Source organism: Passer montanus, unplaced genomic scaffold (assembly GCF_014805655.1).
Source record: "Passer montanus isolate IOZ18808 unplaced genomic scaffold, ASM1480565v1 scaffold54, whole genome shotgun sequence".
Classification (NCBI taxonomy): Eukaryota; Metazoa; Chordata; class Aves; order Passeriformes; family Passeridae; genus Passer; species Passer montanus.
In genome coordinates this window covers 6,496,233-6,507,631 of record NW_024370374.1, presented here as the reverse complement: position 1 = coordinate 6,507,631, position 11,399 = coordinate 6,496,233, and the positions used below count along the sequence as shown (strand labels likewise).

At 40.0% G+C, this 11,399-nt stretch overlaps 1 protein-coding gene across 1 annotated transcript; it reads right to left on the bottom strand.

The window, feature by feature from the left end:
* Positions 1-8,127: 8,127 nt before the first annotated feature.
* SMIM38 (small integral membrane protein 38) lies at positions 8,128-10,961 on the bottom strand. Its single transcript, XM_039725201.1, has one exon. The coding sequence runs from the start codon at positions 10,919-10,921 to the stop codon at positions 10,790-10,792; it is 132 nt and encodes a 43-aa protein (XP_039581135.1). The 5' UTR covers positions 10,922-10,961; the 3' UTR covers positions 8,128-10,789.
* Positions 10,962-11,399: the final 438 nt, after the last annotated feature.

Genomic DNA, 11,399 nt, shown 5'->3' with positions numbered 1-11,399 from the left:
ATATTACGCTTTGCTCTGAATATTCCACAGGTGACCACTTGCTGCACAGCACATTTTTTCAAGAAAGACAGAAAAAGTAAAAATGGGACAAAAAAAAAGTAACTAAAAGTATCTGGCAATGACCTAGCACCACCCTCAAACACTGTCTTTTGTGAAAAATAAAAAATACTTGAGTACTTTCTGATCCTGGAAAAAGCAGAAGCAGCATTGTATATATTGGTTTTGCATTAGGTGCATCGAGGTATTTTATTGCAAATAAATAAAATTTAACTGCAAATCATGAGAAGCATGAAAAGACATTTCTGCTAATTGACTCACTTCTATTTTTTCTGTTTACCAGCTGTGGCTTATACATATATCCACTGCAGCCCCAGTCACAGGCAAAGTGCATCCAGCACTCAGAAAGCACTCAGAAAACATGAGCTTTGCCACAGGCAGCACACACCCACTGAGCCAGGCTCTGAGCAGCATTCAAACCACGCAAAATTATCCCAGAGTGGAGGCAGGGCAGGTACACACTGCCAGGCTCCTCCAGGTCACACCCCAGGGGAAAGCAGAGCATCTTCAGAGCTGCTCTGCTTCCCATCAGCTGTCAGGGGCTCAGAGCTGGCACAGGTTTCAGGCATTGTTGGGATGTTTTGGCCACACTTATGGCTTTGCAGCCTGTGGAGCACAGGAAGAGAGCAGCAGCAGAGGGTTGCCTCTCTCACAGAGTGACTTCTGTGTGGTGCAAACCCAGAGCAAAACCTCCGACAGCACAGCCAGGAGCCCCGGCCAGGATGAGTAATGAGGACCTTCTGTGCAGCCACTGCACGTAGTGAGAGCACAAAGTACACAGGGTTTGCAAACAAAATAATGCACAAAGGACCACGGCCACCGTGCCTGTGTTAGAGCTGGGAAAGCTTCAGCTGGTACTGTTTGCAGTAGCTGTTGGGATCAAAGAGGGAATGTGTAGCTCCCAGTCTTACAAAAACCTGTCCTGTTATTCAAAATTATCTGTTAAAATAAAACAAACGTGCAACTGTGTTTCTGACCATGGATTTGGGCAAAGCACTGGACTGGGTCATACACTCATCAGCTGTTACCCTTGTTTATGACTGGACAGCAAAACCAGATCTTATTGCCTCTGCTCCCTCCTCACACTATTCGGTGATGCCAACAAGATGACAGAACAGTATTTCCACAGTGGATCTTTAAGCAGGCAAAATCTGAAGATTATTTTTAAGATTTCTGCCATTCTTAGTGATTAAAAAAAAAAGTTTGCAGGAAATAAACTGACATCCTGTGTCATCAAAAAAAATGGTTTTGTATTCTTTAGCATTCATTTAACTTTAAATTCTATGCAAAAGGAGAAAGCAGGTCCATTAATTAATAGATTAAAAAAGTGCAAAGTGGCATCCACTCTGTTGAGGTCAAGGTGCTAAATGGCTAAGCTGAAATTCTGATACTTAATACAAACCATAGGCATGTCAACACCTGACTAAATCTGGGAAATTATATCCCCTGTACTACAAAACAAACAAAAAAAAAATGCTTTCCACTGGTGGAAGTAAATATTGAGAAGTAACTGACAACTGAGGAGACCACACATTTTAGTAATTTTGGTCACCTATGGATTGCAGTGAGCTATGATTTGAGTAAGAACTGTCAGGATTTCCAGCTCTTTTATAAATTAAATCAGGGTGATCTGAAGACAGGGAAACAAATACATCCAGGAAAGGTTTCTCCCTTTCACACACAACACAAGCAGCATTGATCCTAGCCAGTGAGGAATTTCTGGGAGACAAAATTCCCAGATAATGGGCTGAGGGAGAACTTGGAAAGAACAATGACCCCAGTTCTGCTGAAAAAATGTTAATATTTATGAGGGAAAAAAATTCTTTTACTTCCCAAACATGTCTTTACAGTCTTGATCTAGAGACACTGATAGAGACACAGATTACTCAGAACATATCCATTTCTACATATAATTATATCAAAATGGTTATATATTTCAGTATATATTATCAGTAGAGTTTATTTTATTGTTAATAATATTACTCTAACATGCAGATGTCAGAAACTGAATTAATCACTAATAATCATGCACTATTTTGCACCAAAGGTAAATTTATCTGGATTTAAGGTAGAGAACGATACTTTGATTAACTACATTTTTGGAATCCAGCCTGAAACCTCAAATTTTCCCCAAAATACAACTATGTTAATAAAAATCTCAAACTAATCAGCACAGAAGTTACACATACTCTTAGCTAGAGAAAAATATCATGAGTAGAATTTGGGGGAGACTAATTCCCCCAAGCACACCAGAAAATTGGTAAGCATCTTTAATAATAGATTCACATCCAGTAAATCTTTTCCTGTCTTACTGAAGAATAAAAACTCTTGCGTGATGGAAATATATTTTAAATAGCTTGAACTTTCCAATTAATTCCCGGGAGCCAGGAAAATGCCTGATGCAACACTGCAATTTTAAAATGATCTGTGGTCACTGAGGCTGACCAAGCCACCATGTGTGCACACGATCTCCCCCAGCAGTTGAAGACCAAGCTGCAGAACAGGTGATGCCACCATGTGGGGCCTTGCCTGCTAAATGAGGTCAACTGACAGGCACTATTCTGAAGGAGGGGGACAACATGGAAAGAAGAGCCAAGGTTGGAGAGGAAGCTTTGGGAGGCTGAGCAGCAGCCTCACAGGCAAGCTCCTATTGTGCTCAGAAACAGAAAGAATTTGATATCTGACCTCTCCTAGGAGAAAAACCCAAGCGGCATCTCCAGAGTTGGCAGCGAAGCATGGAAGTGCACTGTCCACACAGCAAAGAGCAGAGAAACCAAGACACACTGGATAAACAGATAAACAGGGGCTTCCTTCCTGCTTCAGGGAAACCCCTGAAGAGCCATGCTTTGAAAAGCAGTGCTCAGATATCTTGTGAAAAGTTCTGAAAAGACTGCTCTAAAACCCTCCAAATTCACAGTTCTTTTTAGAGTTTTGTGATTCACTTCTCCATAAGACTTCACTACAAGCCTGATTCTTGTATCAAGCAACATCAATGTTCTCCTCTTCTTCTTTATATCCTCTTTATATTTTCTGTTGTGCCCACTTGTGTCAAAACAGGCCATTCGTCTTTCAAAAGAGCAGTTAATGAACATCCTCCCCCATTAGTATGGCTGGTAAGGTCTCAGTCCAGAAGCAGAGGTGAAAGCACTGATCACAGCCCTTCCCACTGCAGAGAATGAATCTCCATGACATCGGAATTAGTCCAGAATGACTTTTTGCTCCAGATGCATCCAGTGAAAGGGGCAGCTTAGTTACCAAGATCTCCCCAGTCAGACACTCCCCATTCAACAAATCTGTGCAGTAGGGAATGCTTTGCTTGTGTGGAGCACTTACCACCACATTGCTCCAAGTCTCCTTCAAAGCAATTTATGTCCCATTTTGGGCTTCATCCACTGTGTGCAGGCTGAGTGCCTTTACTCCTCCTAAAAAACAGCTTGGGTACCTGAACTCTAAAAGCAAATAATACCTGGAAGCCTGCTCAAGCAAATATATTCAGTTAATAAAATAATCTCAGCAGAATTCTGAGCTGCGTCCTCGTCTGATTTTGAGCCAGCAAAGAATGCACAATCAAACCCCAATATGCGGGGCTTTGAAATCACAGTCTTCAAAATGGGATGGATTTGAAATCACTGGTTTCCTGCACCAATACCTTCACTAGTTGCTTCTGTCAATTATATGACTCAGGGGCAGGCTAACGATGAATCCTGTCAGATGGATATTTTGTAATAAATTTCTCCTCCTTGCACTGTAATTCTCACATGCAGCCTGAGGAGAGGCAAGCAGGTTTTTTTTCCTTTTTTTTCAAGTTGGCAGTGGATCCTACTCAAGGTCAGTTGCTTGGTGGCAAGTTTCTCTGGCTACAAAATAAATAGTCCACATCTGAAATATTTGAGAAAACACTGTTTTTCCTAACTACATTCCATAGTACTTGGGCCATGGGGTTTCCCAGAATAGTCTAAAATGTTAACAGGGTTACACAAATGACTACCTCCAATTAGATTATCGCTCTAAGACAGATACAGATCCGTCCCTGTACACAGCACTGCTCACCTATTCTTTAAATAGTATGTCAAGGGCCAGGGTCTGGAGCTCATGTGAAGTAGTTTAACAGCCTAGGAACAAATTAGCTGGCTGGATCCTATGCCCTTTTAAATGTAGGGCGTGGTGGGAGACATGTTGCAGGGAATGAAAAACTGGAAGTCGCTGCTTTCAGTCTGAGGCGCCCGCCAAGGAAAGCACATCGAAGGAAAGAGACAAGGGAGCAAGACACAAAACCAGATATCTCACCACCAGGAATGCTCCTGGAAGTACCTGTTCTGGGATCAGCACAGACAGTGTGGAAGTCACATGTCTGCAGGCAGCTCCCAGTTCTCCCTGCCATCCTCCTCTCCACCCTTTCTGTATGGCACTGCTTTGTCCAGGACACAGACAGTTGAAGCCAGTTCTTCCAGCCCTTTCAAAACACCTCTCCCAGTGATCTCTTCTAAGTACCATAATGGACAGATTCTTATTTTTCAAATGCAAAGAGAAATACTGTGTCCTGGACCAGTAGAGAAGAACCCTGCAGAATCAGCTAACTCTGCACCTTTTCCCATCATAATGAGAGGGCATGTCTTCAAAGAGACTAAGAATAGGACAAGCATTTAGTGATGCTTCTTTAATACCCTTTTCAGCTCTCAGCATTCTGTAGCACAAGGATTTCCTGCGCTTTATAGCCCTTGATGAATCCTTCTTCCATGAATTTGTCTTCATACAATGACTACGGAGGAGAAACAACTAATTCTACATTTTATGATTTGGTAATAATTCCCAGAAAAGAGCACCAATTATATGTAGTTTTTTAAAAACCTACAGCAAAGAAAAAGGTATTCTTGAAAAAGCAAAATAGGGACTCTCCACCTCACAAGTAACAGTTAGAAACTTGGATGAAGAGTTTTAAGGCTGCCAGTTCTCAAAGGGGAGGCAGTCAGGAAATGGGTTTAAACTCACATGCTATAGATGGAGGTTCAAGTATTCCTTTAAATACAGGATCCAGGTTTCAAACTCACCTCGGCCTTTAAAAAAAATAATTTAGATATGTGCCACTGATATGCAGTCTGGGATTGTAAGGTCAACACGCAAAATTAAAAGTCTCCCATGCATACCTAAATGCTGTGAATGTTTTCATTCTAATTTTTTTTTTTAATTTCTTCATACATCCAGAGCACTCACATCTCAGAGCTGGAAGCTCTACATCTGTGGGATAGTCAACTGTGAAAAGAGCCTGGACACTAATTACACATATCTGGGCACTCATCAGCACCTTAGAGAGAAGGAACTATTAGTTTCTTCTCATTCATATGGGGAGGTAAAGGTACTTTTCCTCCATTTTGTTATACTCCTTTGCCAAGCAGATTATTTTCCCCAGATGTTCCTGCCACATTTGCTGGACAGGATGGACAGTGGTTGCTTTATAAATTCTCATGTTTTCTTCATTACCAGCACTTTGTCTGAATTGTAGGAATTATTAATTTTCTCCTAATTTTCCTCCATAACATGTGTGTTTGGCAGATGTTGATTAACACTTTTGCATATATCTGCATTATTATTTTGCAATTAAAAAAACAAACTATAGAAGAATTCTTCCTTTTGAATCTACTTATTTTACACCTCTTACTTCAGATTCTTAGAATTTGATTTTTCAGTGTACTTGTTAGTTTGTTAAACTGGTACTAATTTATTTGTTAAACTGACAATCTGGAGTTTATGGTGATTGGCAAAGGCAAATTTTAGCAAATAAGCAAATTAGGCCCAGGATCTTCAGGTAAACAGCCACAAAGCAAAGAATAAGTATCTCTACGTGTTTTCACTTAGACTCCATGACTGACAAAGAATTAATTTCCTCATCACTGCACGCAGTCTTCCTGGAGCTCTGCATTTCATAGACTATCACTAAGTTTCTGGGACGTTTAAAGCATTGCTCCTGCAAGCTTCAGTCCCAGAGCACTTTGTCCTATGCAACAAATGAGCGAAAGAAGCTGTCATGATACTCAGGGAACAGAGCAAAAATTGCATATAAATCCTTGATTCTATTACTTTCTTAATGTATTGTTACATCTGGTTAATAGAGCCCAGTAAATGCTCAGCCTACAATGCTCCACCAGCAAAACCAGAAATTTGCTGACAGCCAAAAAAAGGATGTTATTTAGGTTCCAGGATTTATACCAATATTCTAAAAGGATAGTGATCCAGCAAATGTTTTATCCAGTTCTTATCCCTTTGACAGTTCCCTGGACTCTTTATTCCAAGTTCAAAGCAGTTTGCTAAATAAGTCTTAGCCTCCTGAGTCACAGAATCATAGAATGTTGTAGGTCATATATTTCCAACTCCACTTTTGTCCTATCTGCTGATAGTCAAACCATCCTAATTTCATCAGTGTCTCCACTCTCACTCGCTCCTGGAGCCAATTCTCTTTCTTACATGGTGCAGTCCAGCTTGCTTTTCATTAACTATGCATGGCCCACTTATCCTCTTTAACTAAAACCTCACCATAATTTATTTCTCCGCCAGTTTCCTTATCCTCATTTCCTCACATCACATCTGAGCTTGTACCCCTTGAATCTGTGGTAGGTAGCTACATAATTTTCTTGATGTGAACAAAGTTACATATCCCTGACAAGGCTGAGTAAAAATTATCTCCCAGAGTGGGACAACTACATCTTTTCAGAAAAAAAAAAAAAATCCAACATTTTTGTAGCATGGGAAAAACAATGTATTTTTTTCTAGTCTTGTTCTTGGAAGACATTAAACTGTTCTGGCTGGAACCTTCTGAAGAGAATTCAGATGGAGGCAGACACCAAATGAAACATGGAAAAATTTACTTTGAAAAGCTACTTTGACAAAGGTGTGAACAGCAGAAAATAGGCCTTAAGGGCTGGAAGTGCCTGGCAGCCTCAGCAGCAGATGCTGTTACAAGCCCTGCCTGCAGTGAAAGGGCCACCCTATCAGGTCACCCGCCTTGGTGACAATCAAGCATAACCCAACTGCATTTCTGGAGTAACTCCCCGTCCCTGCCAACCAACCAAGACACCACTTCTGCCATTTAATTGTCCAACAATTTGGTGCCTACATGAACCCTGACAGCGCGACCCTCTCACCGCTTCCCCACACTCCAGGGCTGTGACACGGAACAGGAACGCGCGTGGTGAGATTTCCCCCGAGCCCCAGTTTATGAGGAAGCAGTTCATGGCAAACAGCTGGGACTGGGCCCCCAGCTGTCCCGATTCCCCCTGCAAGAGTCAGTCGTAGCCTTGCTTGTGTCTTCAGCTTCTCCTCCCCGAATCTGGCTGTAATGGGCCCACCTAAAGTAATTAGGCCACCTGTTGCATCGCCAGATCCGTTTAAGGGAGTTGTTCAGCAATCCGGTTTACATGGTTTGACAGGAATTGTTTAAGTGGGTACCAGTGTAATGGCACTGCGAAGTGAAATCGTGGCATTATTTTAATCGATAAATATAATTATATGTTCAGATGACTGTGAGTTGTTGTAATTAGTTCCCCATACCATAATGCAGTCTGTAAAATGCCAACTTTTTGCACGTTACATGATGTGGGATGGGAATTGCATTTGCAGGTGATTGGGATATTTCTAAACAATTGAGTTTTTACAGCTCAGAAAGATGTTTTATCCCTGGTCAAAAAAAAAAACAACAACAACAACAAAAAAAGTGTCAGTTGTAGAACTTGAAAATGGCTATTTGTTTTGGAGTAAATTTGGTTTTATTGGTACTACTGGTACCAGAAAAAAGGTCACCATAAATTAGCACAGTCCTAACACAGACCAGTTCTGCATCCATACGTCATACAGTTTTATTTTTGGTTTAGATGTATAAATAGGATCTATTTAATCTAGATATTCATATAGATAGATATTGATATAGATATATAGATATCTCTCCCCATCTCAGAGGTTCTTTACAATAATGTCTTCAAGCAAAGAGTGGGGTTTCTTCTCAGCAGCTTACATGGTAATTTTGGCCACTGCTTAGCATGTAAATTATATAAATTAGTACCAAATATCTTTATATACAATAGATTTTAATCAATATATAAAAAATACAAATGACTTTACATTAGAAAGGATATTAATATAACAGTATTTCACTTTTATTTTTCTCTTTCTTTACACAAACCTTTGTTTCATGTCTTGAAAGGGGGCTCCACCCCGTAATCTTTATTCATTCTGTCCACAGCTCAAAAGTGACATTGTTTAATTTTAAATACATCCTTAAATGCAAAAAAACCAAGAGGGTACAAATACCTTTTAAATATCTGAATGTCAGCACACTGCTCCATAGGAAATACCAGGAAATACCAGTGGATACTTTCACATCATACCACACTTAAGGGGCTTAGATTTTTCTTATCTCCATGAAAAGAGAGAGGGAAAATACCTATGGGGGTAAAGAGGAAGATCTCAATCTCCTTTATATTTTGCACTCCTGAAAGTGTGATAGTCCTAATTTTGTATTGCAGAATAAACAGGATGGCTTCCCACATCCTGCAGGATCGGATAACAACAATATGAATGCAATGAGAAATTAACCAAAACTAAAAACACTTTGAATGCTTAAGGAGTTTAGTAGGCAACAAGATCTAAATTAACTCTTCAGTCAAAATTTTTATGATTATTAAATTAATTAAATGTGTCTCAAAACATGGATGTTCTAATAAACTGCTTGGTTTTGCAGCCAGTTTTACCACTGTAGGACACAGAGCAATATTATGCCAAAAAATATTTGGCCAGACCACTCTTATAATCAGAGTACAACTCACGTGACTAAAATAAGGTCCAAATCAAATGTTTTAGGTACATAAATACCAAGGGATCCAGTCCATAGGGTATGGTCCATAACAAGACTACAAGCTCTGATTTACAGGGAAAACTTGAAACGCTGCCCTGCGGGGATAAAAAAATGAAAGTTGTGAATTCCACACTGGTGTCAGTTCCAATATCCCCAAATGTTAAAGGCAGTAAACCACAAGTTCACCTGTATGTCTTCTCATTACATCCACACTTTTAAACAATTAATACAAACAGCATACTGTCAAATGCAATTTCAATAGGACTGAAATAAAGAATTAGAAGATTTATTTCTTAAAGGCACTATCAATTTTTCCACAAGCTTTGTTTTGCACACAACAGCTCAGAATAGTGATGATTAACTGAAAGAAGAAAAATGGATCACTATCACTGTTTTTCCAGTTACTCATTATAAAAGGTATGTCTGCACATCAAGAACATTTCACTTTCCTTTTGTGGCTTGCTGGGGTTGGGAAAACAAAAAAAGGACAGAACTATCATTAAAATTAAGAATCAGAGAAACAGACAAGGAGTTAGTTACATCTGCATATAATTTATTGCTGTCTGGCAGGATTTCAAGCCCATGACATGCACCTTCAAGCATTACAAGCTGTTTTGTAGATTGGTCATCCACCAAAAATAAAATCTGATGCTGAAATCAATTGACCTGACATTTACCCTGCTTCCCTGCCTAAGCACATACCAGCTCTCATGTCTGACTTTTAGGAGAGTCTAAAAGACAAAATTACAAGGGCTGATGAGCAGTTACTAATGACAAGGCTGTAGGAGTGTGTGAGTCATGAATGGGCCAGAAACTCCGTATGGGAATAATGTAGGCTTTTACCTAGCTGGACTCTGATATCATTATGTGAGCTACCAAGAGATATAAAAATAAGTATATGAAGTGGTAACCTTCTCTTTCATGAGATAGAAAATGATGGAAAAAAAAAAAAGGATTTTTAAAAAACCTTTTTTTAAAGAGTGACTAGGCCAAGGATAGTGCATTTCTTGGGCAAGGTGATACAATTTTCCTATCGTTACTGTAGAAAAATTCAGTTCTTAAAAGACAGTATTACACTGAGTTGCAGTAAGATTTAGGTTGTTTGACTGTTGTATTAACACCTATTTTAAAGAAGACAGTTCCTTTGAAAAAAATTACTTCCTTTTGCCAGGTAAATTAATCAAGAAATCCCAAGTCACTTTGTCCTTGGGCAAGTACTCAAATCCTCCAGTGTCCTAGTAGGGTGCTTGTTTCAGGCTAGACATGAAGGTCACTTGCAGGGCTTTGGTATCAAAACTCACTTGTGGTGCCACCCCACCCGTTGTTGGTGCTGAAGCACGGCCAGGGTCCATCACACAATCTCTGAGACACAAATCTGTCTTCCATGGAAGAGATTATTCCAGTGGAATCCACCTTGTACTGGCACTCGTATACATCACTTGCTAAGAAATGTGAACATTTGGCAGGTTATGGTCAGCTAAAATCATTAGTTCAGTTTTAGATCTGACTGGCTGGGAAGAGCCATGTCATGAGGAATTTGGTAACAAACAGGTAAAAATCCACTCCTGCCAGCCCACAGTATGGCATGTGGACACTAAGCACTCTTGGACTGCCCAGCAAGAGGGTTCCTTCCAGACTGTCCACATCATTTAATTGGCAGAAGTCCACAAGTCTGTTCCCAACAGCAAATTCATGCCCAAGTTGGACAGGAAGTCATTTGACTCAATCAGTTGTCAGCATGAGGCTTTCTGAAGGATCTTCACTCAGCTGCAGTCTCAACAGGTCATTTCTCTCTCATCAGATCCCAAGGTAAAAGCTGCTCTAGCTCCATTTACCTTACCCAGCTCTCCCCATTGTCAATTCAAACCTGAATGAGCCTTTTGAAGTCTCTTAGTCCTCTTTTTTTGTGTCAGGAAACCTTTGGGACAGTTTATAATCTATATAAGCATTAAGACAGGACCACAAAATGAATCGTATTAATATAATTACAACCAGTAAAACCATCAAAAGGACTGATTCCATACTTAAGCTAGAATAATGAGGTAATGCAAAAAAAACCCAAAAAAACAAAAAACCTCTGGGAGATCTAATTATATAATGCAGTATTCAGTTCTGTACGGCCAGCCCAGCAATTCCTCTAACATTCCAATCAAAGTGATCTCACTAGCATGTGAGAGAAGAGTCCAGCTGACAGATTTGGGACATGTAATGTACTATTTAGTCAAGAGGCCCCATGTGCTATTCATAAAGAATTAACAACTCTTATATTGACAATGACAGCATTGTCAGAAGACCTTTGGAAGGGGGAAAAAAACCTCCATAAACTCGATCTCTGTGAAGTTGGACTTTTTTTTTTTTTGGCCCCTCTTTTCCAATGCTGATGTAATCTCCAAACATCTCCAGCAGCAGCTGCTCAGCGAAACCAGGCACCTTCTTCCTAGTCCCTTTCAGCAGCACACGCAGCACTTTCCAGCTCCCTCAAGACAATCAAGGCCTTTCT